We start from the raw sequence: 14,624 nt of genomic DNA, 5'->3' as shown, positions 1-14,624 counted from the left end.
AGCGGCCTTATCTGCCATGTTATCTTGTCATTGATATAGTCCAACCCATCCATTAATATCCTTGTACTACAAGGTGCAGTTAGGCAAAGCTATCACTTCAAATTTTTGTATAGAGAGATCTGGATGACAAAGCAAAAGACAATTGCGTAGATATACGACGATTGAGAGGAGTCATACAATAAGGTGTCTAGGTTGTTGCAAGCACTGCAGAGTTGTTGTCCCGAAACAATATGTGAGTTCAAAGCCGTACCGTACTATGATGGACACCTTATGGTGTGCGACTGTAGCATATTTGATGTTTTCTGGGTCTTCCCTGCCTGTGGAGGCATTCAAGCATTGCAAGCCATTCATCTCTGTTGATGGCACGCATTTGTATGACAAATACAGTGGTGTTTTGCTTATTACAGTAACACAAGATGGTAACAACAACATTCTTCTTGTTGCTTTTGCAATTGTCGAGTCTGAGAGTACCAAATCCTGGTCTTTCTTTTTTACTAATTTGAGACGACATGTGACCCAACAGGATGGACTGTTGATTATTTTTGGCAGATTCCAAGCGATCAAGACTGCACTGAAAGCTAACGACAGCGGCTGGTGACCTCCTAGAGCATTTTATACTTATTGTGTCTGGCATATAACCGCTAATTTTATGTCTCAATTCAAGTCTGCTGAGGACAAACGATATCTAATGAATGCTGCTTATAGTCTAAGCAAAGTTGAGTACGAAAACTCTAATGGAAAAAAGTTTGGTAACCAAAAAGTTTCAACCATAATTTGCCAAAACTTTTCATAATATACTTCATTTACATCATTTAATAACAGTTTTATTTTTTAGCCAACTCTCTTATCATTCTACTTATTATATTTTTATCAACTCCACTTATTAATGATATTAATTATAATATCATATTCCTTACTACTAGGCATTCTTGTAATCAATACTTAATATTCCATAATTTGATTTTTATATTTAAGAATATAATAAGGATTAATAATAATAATAATTAATAACGTTTATGATTTATCATTGTAATTGATTCTTGCTCTGCTCCTTTGCCTAATGGAGATATGATAATATCACATAAATTCAATAATTGTAGTTGATTATTATCTTAAACACTTTTTGTTTTATTATTATTATTATTATTATTATTATTATTATTATCATTATCGATCTTTATTGTAATTAATTTTCTGTTTTTGTTAAGTCATTTATCATCATTCAACGGAGAGATACAAAATCTGAAAGCTACCCTAATATGGTTTTGTTTCCGTTAATTCAATTATTTTTATTCAAAATTCACAACTCTAATACTATTGCAAGCACAATTAGAATAGGTTAAGAAATTTTACAAGAAATCAACTTTATCATTACAAATAGTATGACATTTGAATTCTACCTTAATACGGTACCTATGGTAAAAAGTGTTGAAGAATTTGAACAACAGATAGACTCACCCGACGAGGTTATTGTCATTCAATCAATTTTCGAAAATATGGAAAACTATACTAGCTTTGATAAGGTATGGTAATAAACTGATTATATTTTTTGTGTTTTTATGTGCATTTATAATTATATTGTACTAACTAAGTTCATACACATAACATTCATACATTTATATACATAACATCCATAATTACATACAACTAACATCTAAAAATTAAATTCATGTTTATTAGATATTACATCTATACATATATCTTTTTATAGTTCTTGCATAAGTAACTATAAAATTAACACAGATGTTTTTAAATTTTATCATAATTAAATTTAAAAAATGTCAAATTCTTAAATTAATTTATTCAATTGATATATTTACTCATAACATCCATAAATTCATACACATAACATCCATACTTTCATATTAATAATATCCATAACATCCATAAATTCATACACATAACACTCATAATATTCATAATTTCATATATATGATGTCTATAATTAATAAATTTTTATAATTAATATTATCAAATTTTAAACTATACATCTTATTGTATTCTTCAAATTATCTCATATGTGTACTAATAGGTCATGATTTTAATTATTTTAATATTTTTATTTAATATTCGTATGTATGCTTATTTATTGATTTTAATATGACGAGTTCATAATTATTTTTAAAAATTTATTTTTTAATTTTTGTTTATATTTTATTTTTTTTAATAGTCTATATGTAAAATATAAATTATATAGTAGAAGTTGTTAAAAATTTTTAATTTAACTTCTATAATTTTTGCAGAGAATTATTGCATTTTAATGGATAATAATGTGATTGAGAGATGTTAAGGATTTGATTTGGGAGAAACTGAAATTTGAAAAGAACATTAATGACTCGAAACATACAACAAAATTGTAGGTGATAAGGAGGTGTACATCACTTGCGAAAATAAAAGTTTTTACATAATATTTCTATATTATAATTATTCTTTGACTACCTAGGATCACTCAACTCTAATATGTCCAATTACCACTAAACCCCGCTCAATCTATCTCATCCGTTTTTTTTAATCATTTAATGGACGGCTTATAAAGGTGGAATAGCTTAGTTCCAGTAAAGTGTATTGGAACATGTGAAAACTTTCCACACTTCTTAAATTCTTATGGGAATATTAGTTAGTTGGTGATTGCTATGGTATCTAAAAGTATTTGTCTAATTTATTAAAAAGAGTTAAAAATTAATATTTAATTTTAAAAGTATAAAAGTAAATAATTATTAAATATTCAAAAGTTACCATAAAAAGTAAGTTAGGCAAAAGTTAGACATCAAATTATAGGCACCATAGAATTTACCTAGTTATAATTGTTAAGTTTCAAAAGGATGATGGAAGACATGATTAGGTGCAGCAATAAAATCCTGTGATACGCAAGACTTGTTTTTCTTGAACGGCATATGGTAATGAATACAAAAAGAAAAGCAAAGGTTCCCTTTTGGAGTTTCAGTTGCTTTTCAAGTATCACAAGCAAGCTTCTAAACGTTGGTTCACACACACATATATATAAAGGGCAACATTGCACACAAGAAGTGAGAGTTTGCCATGGCTTCTAAGAATTATAATGTTGTTGCTTTTAAAGTTGTCATACATTGCATTTTTTTGGTTGTGGCAAATTCCTCTGACTTGAGTTATCCAGCTGTTTTCAACTTCGGTGACTCGAATTCCGACACAGGTGATCTTGCTGCAGGGTTGGGGTTTCAACTTATCCAACCTTATGGACAGAGTTACTTCAATGCTTCTTCAACCGGGAGGTTCTGCAATGGTCGTCTCATTGTTGACTTTCTAAGTAAGTTTCTAACATTGTTACATTCATAGAATTTTCTTGCTTATATTTATTGCAATAATCATAATGTTCCTTTTTAATTTATATATTTACAGTTAATGTAGGTTGAACTTTAGTTGATGAAGCCAAGACTATGAATAAATAGTAGTAAAGGTATCGTCTGTGGTAATGGCAATAAAAAGAAATCAAGTGACGTGAGTTTAGTTACTTCTGTTGGAAGATAGTTTGATTTGTAATTCAGATAATGAGAGAATAGAACTAGGATCTGATGAAGAGAACTACTCATAAATATTTATGATCAACGAAAATCTACTAGTATTTGGTAGAGTAACTGCATTTTTCAAGTCTTAACCATTTGTCCAAAAGACAAAGCGTCCCTCCACAATTTGAAAATAGGTCCTCAATCATCCAAGTAACATTTAAGCGGCTCTATAAATAGTAATATGATAATGTGTCAGGAGCCTTGGATGATTAGAGACCGATTAAGAATTTTTAAATTGTAAAAAGATGCTTTGTTCTTCAAGTACATTTACTCCACTATTTAATCCTAGTAAGTCTCAGTACTCAAATTTAAATTTTAGATAGTTAGGACCTTGACACATCCTATTTGATATTAAGGTATAAGGGGACACAGTATATATGTATACGCATAACATTATTCATGTTGGTTGATTATTGTAGTGGATGCAATGCACATGCCATTCTTGAATGCCTACATGGATTCAATTGGTTTGCCAAACTTCCAGAAAGGTTGCAACTTTGCAGCAGCAGGTTCAACCATACTTGCAGCCACTGCAGCATCTTTATGTCCATTCTCCTTCGGGATTCAAGTATCTCAGTTTATTCGGTTCAAAGCTCGCGTTCTTGAATTGCTTGCAGCAGGTATATGACAATTCCTTTGGGATTCAAGTATCTCAATTTATTAGTTCATTTTCAAATTGTCGACACTACAATGTTACAGGTCAGAAATACAAAAAATATGTCCCGGCTGAAGATTATTTCAACAGGGGGTTGTATATGTTCGACATAGGCCAGAACGATCTTGCTGGTGCATTTTATTCGAAAACACTGGACCAAGTTCTTGCCTCAATTCCAAATATTCTATTGGAATTTGAAACTGGAATCAAGGTTGGTTTAATGGTTTGATGATGCTCCTTTGATTTCTTAATGAAATTAACTTTCACTATGTTTTTGTGTGTGCTAGAAACTATATGACCAAGGGGCTAGGAATTTCTGGATACATAACACTGGTCCTCTTGGATGCTTGGCTCAAAATATTGCCAAATTTGGCGCTGATTCGTCCAAGCTTGATGAACAAGGATGCGTTAGTTCGCACAACCAAGCGGCTAAAACCTTTAATCTACAGCTTCAAGCTTTATGCACTAAATTGCATGGCCAATATCCAGATGCAAATGTTACAAATGTTGATATCTTTACCATTAAATCAAATCTCATTTCAAACTACTCCAATTATGGTAATTAAAGTATTTAATTGGTGTGTTTGAGCCATAGTGTTAGTACTTTTCTCAAAGTCACCGGTTCAAGTCGCAGAACCAGCCACCAATGTTTAATTATCAGGCTAGGCGGCGTACATTTCACCTTTTGGGATGTTTGTACACCGGACTGTCCTTTTATTGACTTGCATCTCTTTCCTGGCATCAATTTATGTTATTGTTTGTTTGCAGGGTTTCAACAGCCTATTATGGTTTGTTGCGGATATGGAGGTCCGCCATTGAACTACGACGAACGAGTGACTTGTGGGTCGACAAAGAACTTGAATGGGACCATTGTCACAGCAAAGAGCTGCAATGATAGCAGTGTGTATGTGAGTTGGGACGGGACACACTACACTGAGGCTGCAAATCAATATGTTACATCACAAATTCTCACTGGAAAATACTCCTACCCTTCTTTCTCTGGCAAAATGTTAATTCCTTCTCTTGCTCAAGTCACAACCACTGAATCCCAATCCATGTAGTGTGATAAACAATTATTTGATTCTTTCTGTACTCGTGTAGTGCAGGGTATATATATATATATATATATATATATATATATATATGATTCTACCAAACAAGCTTTGATTCCTTTTTCCTGAATTTATCTCAACAATTTAAAAAGGTTAAAAGTATTGTTTTCGTCTTTTGGACTAAGTTCTAATTTTGTTCTTAACGATTAAGACGTTTATTTTTATCTCAAACAATGTTATTTAGTTCTATTTTAATCATTTAGTCAAAATTAAAAATTTTCTTCTAAAATTGCATTTTCTTCCATTATATTTTTTTTATATAACTGCAAAAATTATAATTATAGTGGTCATTGCAGTGGTTATAATGATTTGAGAGTCAAAATGGTAGAAAAGTAAGGGGAAAAAAAACAGATAATAATTGAAAAAAAATATATTTTTGAAAGAAAAAGTTTTAATTTTGACCAAAGGACAAAAATAGAACGAATGTTTTAAGACAAAAATATAACGTTTTAAACGTCAAGGGTGAAATTAAGACTTAACCATATGTTAAGAACAAAAATAGTAGTACTTTACTCGTTCAAAACGATTGACAGCAGAACACTATGTCTATTTTATTGAATGAAAAGCTAAATAGTGAAAGGTAAAGAGGATAAATTTGTTATTTTCAAGCTATTATGTCCTGCAATTTGCATGGTTAGAAGCTTAGAAAGTAACAAAAAAAATGTTTAGCTTAGAAACCATAATAAGCTGGTTTCAGCAGATTTTATTCTACTTGGTTTCTTTTAGCAAGTTCTATACTTGATTAGAGATGCATCCCAGCAAGGTGAAAAAATACCGTTTCTATTATAGTCAATGCACATAATTTAGAATTGCATTTACAAGCCGATAAAAAGATCTTATTCACCATCTCAATCTAAATTGTAACATGAGAATAGTTACAACTTACAACTACACATTACACATTATGAATTTGAGAGTGTGAAAATTTGGAAAGCAGATATAACTATAATTACATAGCTATTTTCTTACTTCTTGGAGACATAAGCATAGTACTGTGCCATCGGAACAACGAAGGCAATGACCAACAAACCTCCAACAACCAGAGAGAACTGTCCACGCTTCTCTTCTGTCTCTTCCCTCGACTTGAAGTTAGACTCGCGCTTGTTGTCCTTAAATGTTGGTCCACCAGGATCTGGAAGGCCATCGATGGCAGCAACTAGCCGTTTCGCAGTGCTATAAATAGCTTCGTTGTACTTCTCATCCGTTGACAATACTGCATACCGAAAAATTGGATATTGTTGGTTTTGTATCACATGGAAAAGTAAATGATTACAGCTGCTTCTCGTTGATGAAAATTTCAGAAGATTGACAAGTTTTATAAATGATTCTTTGTGATAAAAAGGAGGTAGACTTTTTGTGGATGAGTTCCATATGTAGTTATACTCATCATATGCATACTGTCATACATGAAAGTTTCCACCTCTTCTTTACCATTTAACCAAACATGTCTAAGAAGTATAAAAGGAATTGGATTCAGACATAACCAAATGTTATAGAATACATAATTCTTTCAAAACCACATGGATCAAACGATGTCATGGTGATCAAGAAAATTTTGCATAGCATAAACATAAATATATAGGAGTTGTTTGCATATTGTGGGCAGATATGCCTGACAAGCATGGCATCTCAACCGTTCGGACCAAGATGCAACCAGATGCCAAGTTCAAAATTCATCTGCTTTGGTTTTTGCAAAGATGAACATATAAAGCTAGCTTCTGCTAAATCCAACTTAGAAATTGTTCAAAGCTGGCCCACCTAGTAGAAATCAACTATGTCTTATAAAAAATTTTACAACATGCATGATAGATCTTCTCATTTAATGTGTGATCTTTCACTATCAATTTAGAAAGCAGAGCTCAGACAAGAAATTAACGAAAGAGAGCTAACAGTGAAAGATCATCATACATGATCGAATCGTGTAAACGCTTCACATGAGTGAATCTATTCCCATCAATAGAAGACATTCAGTTAAGTTAGCCACAATTGTTCATGATGATACTATTAGGTTATAGAGCAGAATTTGGAAGTACCTGGAAGGTTCTCAGAGACAGTAGCATCAAGAACCTTTTCTCCAACAGCTTGGACAAAAGCCGGGCCACCGGTGATTGCTCCTTCCTTCTGGCTTGTGACAAGAACCACAATACCCTTGTTGTTGCCTTCTTCTATGGAAGGATACCAACGCTCCAAAACTTGATCAGCATACTCAAAAGCATCAGCTTTGCTCTGCAACCACATCACATCATAAAACCAAATTACTCTTATTTCCATTATTGCATTGCAAGGAACATCGATAAGGTTAGACAAGAACAACAACAATACAGTTTTCTCTACATGGCGTCTGCTATATGGATCAAACTACGCAATCATGTTCTATGGCTTTAGAAGAAATAAATTACAATTCAGGTTAATGTTGCAGACTACAATTTAAAGCCATCATCGAAAAGGCCTTAACATACATGAGAAATATTTGCATGCTCTTGAAGAACATTTGATACTTGCTTCAAGAGCATCATCAACCACACATTTTCATTTGTAAAGTTTTCAAATTATATAAAACAAAAAAAGTGTGTGGCTGTGAATGTTCCTAGAGCATGCATTGAACTTGCTTAATCTTTCACAGCACATCATGATAAGAATTTGTTTAATCTTTCACATTCTGTCAACTTCAAGTAAAATAACATGAAATCAAGTGCATTAACATGAATAAATAAAATTAAAAACATATAATTGTTGTAAATTATAACTAACCGTGAGTTTCCTAACAGTGACAAAGTTGATGTGGAAATTCTTCCTTGATTCCAAATCAGATAACAAGCGCTTCAAATCAGACCTTGTTACTCTGCTAAGCACTCCAGCATCATCAACCACATAAGTTTCTTTTGGAGGACCCTCGTTAAGAACATCAAATTCAGATGCAAATGCATTGCCAGTGTACAAAATTGGGTTGAAGTTGAGTGCCAAAGAAATAGCCAAAGCAGCAAGGCCCTGCTGGGCATGATTCAACCAGCTTGCACATGATGAAGGCTTAAAGGACAAAGTTTGATTCTTCTTGAGGCTTGGAATAATGGGTTTGAAGCAAAAGATGGAATTTGAGGGGGATAAGAGAGTTCTTGAGGATGAAGAAGCTTTGATGTTGAATAGTGGAGAGAGAGTGTGAGTGTGAGGAGGGAAAATGGTTCCCATTCTTGTTTGGGATTAGAAGAAGAAGAAGAAGGAAAATGGGGTTTCAGTTTTCAGTTAGAGATGGAGAAGAAGAACAAGTGTTGTTCTGTTTCAACATCATTGAATGTTCACTCTTTGCTTCAAGATTTTGGGTGGTTTCGATTGGTTCGCTGTGTTTGAAAATGGATAATGTCTTTAGAACAAAAAATAGAGAGGAATTAGAATTAGCCACGTGGATCGTTTTAGACATCATTAAATTACTAGATTTAAACCTAATACTATAATTTTTTTCTCATAATTTTTTAGATAATTAAAAATAATAGATACATTTTATTCTATAATTAGTTATAAAATAATCTATATAACTCTTAAAATAAAAAAGAGTAAAGTATCATTTATGTCCCCAACGTTTGGGGTAAGTCTCAAACCTATCCCTAACGTTTTAAACGTCCTATTTGTGTTCCAAACGTTTCTAAATGTAGTCAATGTTATCCTACCGTCAAAATGAGAAACATTTCGCTAACGCCGTTACCTACGTGGATGCTGAGGTTGTAAGCCCAAAGGGTTAGAGAGACACGTCTGCCTCTTCGCGCCCATTATACCATTCACTGAAGGAAATACAAAACGTTGAAGAAACAGAGTACCTCAACGCTAGTGTGATCCTTCCGGTTCTCCTCACCACACACGTCTGACACCTCTTCGAGGGTGATCGCAGGGAGGGGCTACAAGGTTGTTGGCGAGTTGCGGTTGCTTGTGTTGCATGAAAGATCGCACCTTTGGTCTGGCGACAGAGAGGTTTCCTTCGACAAGGTATGTACTAGGAAGAAATTTTGTTTCTTGGGTTTGTTTGTAGTAGTTCGATGAAGAACAAAGGTCATATAGGAGATTGTTTACACGTTAGGGTTTATTTGAATTCATGTATTCCCAGAGAAATGTTCGCTGCGTACGTTAGTTAGGGCATGAAATGACTTGTTTTTGGTTTATCAATATGTGCTTATGAATTTACTAGTTTCACTTTGCTGATCTGATGTAACAGGGTCTGTAGTTTTTAGGATGAGTTATTTTAGTGTCAAAGTTTACCACCATGGAAGCTTTGGTCTTGAAGGTGGGCTTTTGAAGTATTTGGGTGGGGAGACAACTGTGATAGACTACTGTAATGAAGATGAGTGGAGCCTGATTGAGGTGTATGACATAGTAAGCAGACAAGGGTATCTGAAAAAAGACATTGCAGCAATGTGGTACAAATCACTGGGAGGGAGTACAGAAGAAGGTTTAAGGATGCTGCGAACAGACAAAGATGCAATGGATATGGCTAATATTGGGGTTAGGGAGGATATGGTGGAGCTGTATGTAGTTCATAAACCTAGTGATATCCATGAAGAGGTTGAAGATGTAGACATGTTAGGGAGTACTGAAACTACCATGCAGGAGCAGGCTTGTGGATCTAATGGGCCAGGCCCAATTGTAACCTTTGAGGCCCATTCAGCAAGACATGTGGAGACAAATTCTGGCCCAACTGTGGAGGAAGTGAATGTGGGTGAGAAAGATGGTAATGATGATTCAGATGAGGAAGAAGAGGGTAGTGATGGCAGCGAGGACGAGGACTATACTCCCAAGGGTGGTGTAGATGACAGTAGTGATTCATGTAGTTCTGATTCCAGAAATGGTTATTGCTCAGAAGATAGTGCAGCTGAGGTTGTTTTTGGTGACAGTGATGATGATAAGGAAGGGGCTGAGGGGTTAGTTGATGTTGACATCAGGGTAGGGGATACATTCGAGGCTGGCACAACTGAAGCCCAAACTGATGCAGCAAAAGAGAGTAGGGGTGACAATGACAGAGGTAAGGAGAAGGTTGCTGCAGGTTTAGGGGATGAGGAAGAAGGATATGAATCTGAAGATTTTCTTGATGTGCCTATTGTTGGTGATGATGAGGATGATAACAATGTTGCCAAGAGGTATCCTTTGCACAAGCAGCTAAAGGACATGAGTGAGTACAAGTGGGAGATTGGGACTCTTTATGTATCAAGAGAGGAGTTTAAGGATTGTGCTACTGCCTATGCTGTACATACTGGGAGGGGTTTGAGGTTTGATAAGGTTGATCTTCGGAGAGTGAAAGTGACTTGCGTAGAGGGTTGTAACTGGTTTGCATACTGTGGGAAGATGAAGAATGAGCAAACATGGCAACTAACCAGCTGCCACAACAAGCATAGCTGTTCTAGGGAGTTGAAAATTGGGATTATGCATGCAAAATGGTTGAGCAAGGTGTTTCTAAACAAAATTGCTGAGAATCCAAAGATAAATCTATCCACACTAATGAAGAAAGCATACAGTAAGTGGAATGTAGAGCTGACTAAGTCTAAAGCTGCCCGGGTTAAGCAATTTGCTCTTGATGAGTTACAAGGAACGTACATAGAGCAGTATCGGAGGCTCTATGACTACTGTCATGAATTGCTGAGGTCTAACCCGGGTTCTACAGTGAAGTTGCAAGTGGAGAGACCACCAGAGTTTGCTTCAGAGAGACCAAAACCTGGTGTGGATTTAAGGCCAAAGTTTCAAAGACTCTATGTGTGCCTTGATGCATGCAAGAAGAGCTTCATGGTTTGCCGTCCAATAATTTTCCTGGACGGGTGTTTCATCAAGACACCATATGGAGGTCAGCTTCTCACTGCTATTGGCTGGGACCCGAATGACCAGAGGCTGCCAATAGCCTATGCAGTGGTTGAAGCAGAGACGAAGGACACATGGACCTGGTTCCTTACCAATCTGTGTGATGACTTTGGCTATGACAAGATAAGGAGCTGCACCTTCATGTCTGACCAACAGAAGGTACTTGTTTCTAAACTTAGTTTTAAGGACCTACTTCATTGAACCTAGTATTAGTTTTAGTAGTGTATGCTGCTGTTTGAACTGTAGGGTTAAATTCTTGTAGTGTATGCTGGTGTTTGAATTGTAGGGTTAAAATATTTGAAGTGTATGCTGGTGTTTGAATTGCATGAGGAAGTGTTTGTAGTGTATGCTTTAGGGTCTGAATTGTAATGAGTTACTGAATTACTGCATTAACTGATTTAATTATGCCTAACAGATAGATTAGCTGATCTAATTACTGCATTAACTATTACTTGTGGGTTTAGGGCTTAGTTCCAACCTTTGATGAGCTCATACCCGGAGTGGATCATAGATTCTGTGTTAGACATCTTTACAGTAATTTCAGAAAGAGATTCTCAGGGCTGCAACTAAAACTGATGATGTGGAATGCTGCAAAGGCTACTTATTTACAAGAGTGGGAGAGGAGAATGGCTGAAATACAAAGTCTTGATAATGGAGCCTACAATCACCTGATGGAGATACCAACAAAATATTGGTGCCGGCACAAGTTTGGGACTTGGTCTAAGTGTGACACCTTGGTAAACAATATGTGTGAGGTATTTAACTCTGTAATTGTGGATGCCAGAGAGAAACCAGTAGTCAGCATGCTTGAAGACATCAGAGTATACATAATGAGGCGTTGGGCTGATAATAGGGATCGTATAATTGAATACCCAAGAGAAGTATTGCCCCGAATCAGGATTAAGGTTGAGAAACAGGCTTATGCAAGTGGTAAGTGGGTGAGCACGTATGCTGGTCGTGACAAATATGAGGTTACAAGTATCCATGGAGGCAAAGAGAAGTTCGTTGTTGATTTGAAGAATCATGAGTGTTCGTGCAGGAAGTTTCAACTATCTGGGATCCCCTGTGCTCATGCAATGACCTGCATCAGGAAGATGTGTTTCAACGTTGACAACTTTGTTGCAAACTGTTACAAGAAAGCAACCTACACTGAATGCTACCAGCATGTGGTATATCCCTTGAATGGCCCTAACCTATGGGAGAAGACACCCTTTGATGACGTTTTGCCACCAATATACAGGAAACCCATTGGAAGGCCTAAACTGAAACGTAACAAGGCTGCAGATGAGAACCCAACTAGGGGAGGAGTGTCTCGCGAAGGGCAGAATCAGAAGTGCTCCTATTGTTTTGCTAGAGGTCACAACAAACGGACCTGTCCAAAGAAGCGTAAAGTAGCTGCAACTGCATCGGTAAGCACTGTTAGTTACGGCTTCATTTTTTTAATTTCACTTATAGATTATGATATGAGATTCTGGTATTGTGGTTGTCTGCTAGGCAAATAAAGTAGCTGGATCCACAAGAGGAGCTTCCAGATTCAAGCCTAGCACTACCACTAGCACTATCTCAAGCACTATCTCCAGCCAGGGCTCTAAGCAATCCCAAACTGCTGCAAAGAAGACCACAGTCACAAGGCCAAAGAGAAAATCTTCTTCTAATGACGTGAGTTCACAACAATCTCAGGCTACTTCAAAAAAGGCTAAGTTGACTCCATCCACCACAAGTCTGAGGGTGCTGCCAAGCCCATCGAAGAACATCAACAAATCCCAACTGAAATTCATGGCTAGGACACCTCCTAAAGCATGGAAAAAGATGTGACGTGCATAATGTCTGCTGTTTTATGTTTTAAGGCTACTTATTTATGAGTAAAGGATTTCTGTTTAGTATCTTTACAGTGTATGGAAACTAGTTTTAAGACACTAGTATGTTATTGCAGACCATTACTATGGAGCAAAGTGTGTTGCTCTTGTTTTGTTATTTTGCTTCCAATCTTTTGTGCTTGTATCCAATGACAGCTTTATGGTTAATCATTAAGTAATATGTTACAGAAATGCTTGTTCCCATCCTATTGACTAGCTTGATTTAAATATATTGCAAAACCCAAAATTTGATTTCATTCAACTCTTTCACTGAAACAACATTGAATCTGCACAAAACTAGCCTTTCTTCAACCAAAACTTACAAAAATAACATTGCATTACAATATCATTCAGTTCAACAAAATAGCAACTACTTCAACATCACTACTATTTCTAAGCCAACATACAGAACACAATTTAGCCATCTAACAATTTTCTCCTATAACTCATTATAACCAGCAACATCATTCTAGTGAGAGTCTCCCAAATTTGGTTGCTGTTGTTTTCTCAAACACCAGTATTAGTGCAAGTGTCCATCCAACCAAAGCAACTCCCACTGCAACCATGAACCTGAACTCCATCATATCCAGTTTGCCCTTCAAATTTCTGACCTTCATTCTTAACCTAGAAACTTGTGACGAATCTTCCTCTGGTTCAGCCCATACGAAGTACCCACATTCTTCACCAACCTATACAAAACAGGAGACGGCCAATTCACACCCATTGATGGTCAAAACACAAAACTCAACAACAAAAAAGGACATGGCTAAAGCTCACCCCGAAGTTAACGCAACCCCAGAACCTCCGCCCAGGATTTTTTGCCGTCGACGACGTTGCGAGGACAGGCCGTTCCCCACAGTAACATGTTGTCCTCCTTCGACGTGCTAGGTTTCTACTTCGTGTGGCTTGCTTGCTGCCTTGGGTCGCTTCAGATTGGCATGCTGCGTGCTCCATCTTCTCTCATGCAGGTGGAATCGCCCTTCAGAGGCAGCGCAGCAGCAACGAGAAGCAAGGATTTGGGGATTAGGGTTTTGAAGAGGACCCTCTGCTTCTCTGCTTCACATTTATGTTTTTTTTTTTAATTGAATAACGGTCAGAAAACATGTCCTGCCACCGTGTCACATAATGTCCACGTAGGCCACGGCGTTAGCGAAATGTTTCTCATTTTGACGGTAGGATAACATTGACTACATTTAGAAACGTTTGGAAGCAAAATAGGACGTTTAAAACGTTAGGGATAGATTTGAGACTTACCCCAAACGTTGGGAATATAAATGATACTTTACTCAATAAAAAATTGTATCATATTAAATTCTGATATAATTATAATAAAACTGATTTAGCAATCTATATTTTATGTATATTAAATTATTTGTTTTAACAAATGTTTAAATTTATAAATTATATCTTTTGCACAGATATGAAGAGGTGATCCCTGAATTATTATAAAATCATAATTAAAAATGAATAACAAAGTTCGTCATATTTAATTTTTTAACTATTCTTTTAGTATTATTGTATTTGATTATTTTGTACATATAGCACTAAACAAACTTATAAAATAAATTTAAATATTGGCCTGTTTGTTTAATGGTGCTCTATGTTATAATTTTGATCATGTGCCAAA

At 35.7% G+C, this 14,624-nt stretch overlaps 3 protein-coding genes across 3 annotated transcripts; 1 reads left to right on the top strand and 2 right to left on the bottom strand.

Moving 5' to 3' along the window:
* The first annotated feature begins 3,037 nt into the window (after positions 1 to 3,037).
* Positions 3,038 to 5,297, top strand: LOC130951716 (GDSL esterase/lipase At1g54790). The gene is made up of 5 exons (XM_057880423.1): positions 3,038 to 3,283; positions 3,962 to 4,162; positions 4,242 to 4,408; positions 4,485 to 4,755; positions 4,966 to 5,297. The coding sequence occupies exons 1-5, from the start codon at positions 3,040 to 3,042 to the stop codon at positions 5,256 to 5,258; spliced, it is 1,176 nt and encodes a 391-aa protein (XP_057736406.1). The 5' UTR covers positions 3,038 to 3,039; the 3' UTR covers positions 5,259 to 5,297.
* Positions 5,298 to 6,073: 776 nt separating this feature from the next.
* LOC130947793 (UPF0603 protein At1g54780, chloroplastic) lies at positions 6,074 to 8,628 on the bottom strand. Its single transcript, XM_057876499.1, has 3 exons — positions 8,061 to 8,628; positions 7,343 to 7,535; positions 6,074 to 6,522 (listed from the first exon to the last, which is right to left on the bottom strand). The coding sequence occupies exons 1-3, from the start codon at positions 8,493 to 8,495 to the stop codon at positions 6,275 to 6,277; spliced, it is 876 nt and encodes a 291-aa protein (XP_057732482.1). The 5' UTR covers positions 8,496 to 8,628; the 3' UTR covers positions 6,074 to 6,274.
* A 4,833-nt stretch (positions 8,629 to 13,461) lies between these two features.
* Positions 13,462 to 13,951, bottom strand: LOC130949492 (uncharacterized). Its single transcript, XM_057878195.1, has 2 exons — positions 13,775 to 13,951; positions 13,462 to 13,686 (listed from the first exon to the last, which is right to left on the bottom strand). The coding sequence occupies exons 1-2, from the start codon at positions 13,949 to 13,951 to the stop codon at positions 13,462 to 13,464; spliced, it is 402 nt and encodes a 133-aa protein (XP_057734178.1).
* Positions 13,952 to 14,624: the final 673 nt, after the last annotated feature.

This window comes from Arachis stenosperma, chromosome 9 (assembly GCF_014773155.1).
Source record: "Arachis stenosperma cultivar V10309 chromosome 9, arast.V10309.gnm1.PFL2, whole genome shotgun sequence".
Classification (NCBI taxonomy): Eukaryota; Viridiplantae; Streptophyta; class Magnoliopsida; order Fabales; family Fabaceae; genus Arachis; species Arachis stenosperma.
The sequence above is the reverse complement of the archived record's forward strand: the minus strand, read 5'-3'. Positions and strand labels throughout refer to the sequence as shown.

Coding starts and splice junctions, on each gene's coding strand:
- LOC130951716 (XM_057880423.1), top strand. CDS start 3,040: ATGGCTTCTAAGAATTATAATGTTGTTGCTTTTAAAGTTGTCATACAT. Junction 4,163..4,241: donor TCTTGAATTGCTTGCAGCAG/GTATATGACAAT, acceptor ACAATGTTACAG/GTCAGAAATACAAAAAATAT. Junction 4,409..4,484: donor AATTTGAAACTGGAATCAAG/GTTGGTTTAATG, acceptor TGTGTGTGCTAG/AAACTATATGACCAAGGGGC.
- LOC130947793 (XM_057876499.1), bottom strand. CDS start 8,495: ATGGGAACCATTTTCCCTCCTCACACTCACACTCTCTCTCCACTATTC. Junction 7,536..8,060: donor TCACTGTTAGGAAACTCACG/GTTAGTTATAAT, acceptor ATGTGGTTGCAG/AGCAAAGCTGATGCTTTTGA. Junction 6,523..7,342: donor TGTCTCTGAGAACCTTCCAG/GTACTTCCAAAT, acceptor TTCGGTATGCAG/TATTGTCAACGGATGAGAAG.
- LOC130949492 (XM_057878195.1), bottom strand. CDS start 13,951: ATGGAGCACGCAGCATGCCAATCTGAAGCGACCCAAGGCAGCAAGCAA. Junction 13,687..13,774: donor GGGGTTGCGTTAACTTCGGG/GTGAGCTTTAGC, acceptor TGTTTTGTATAG/GTTGGTGAAGAATGTGGGTA.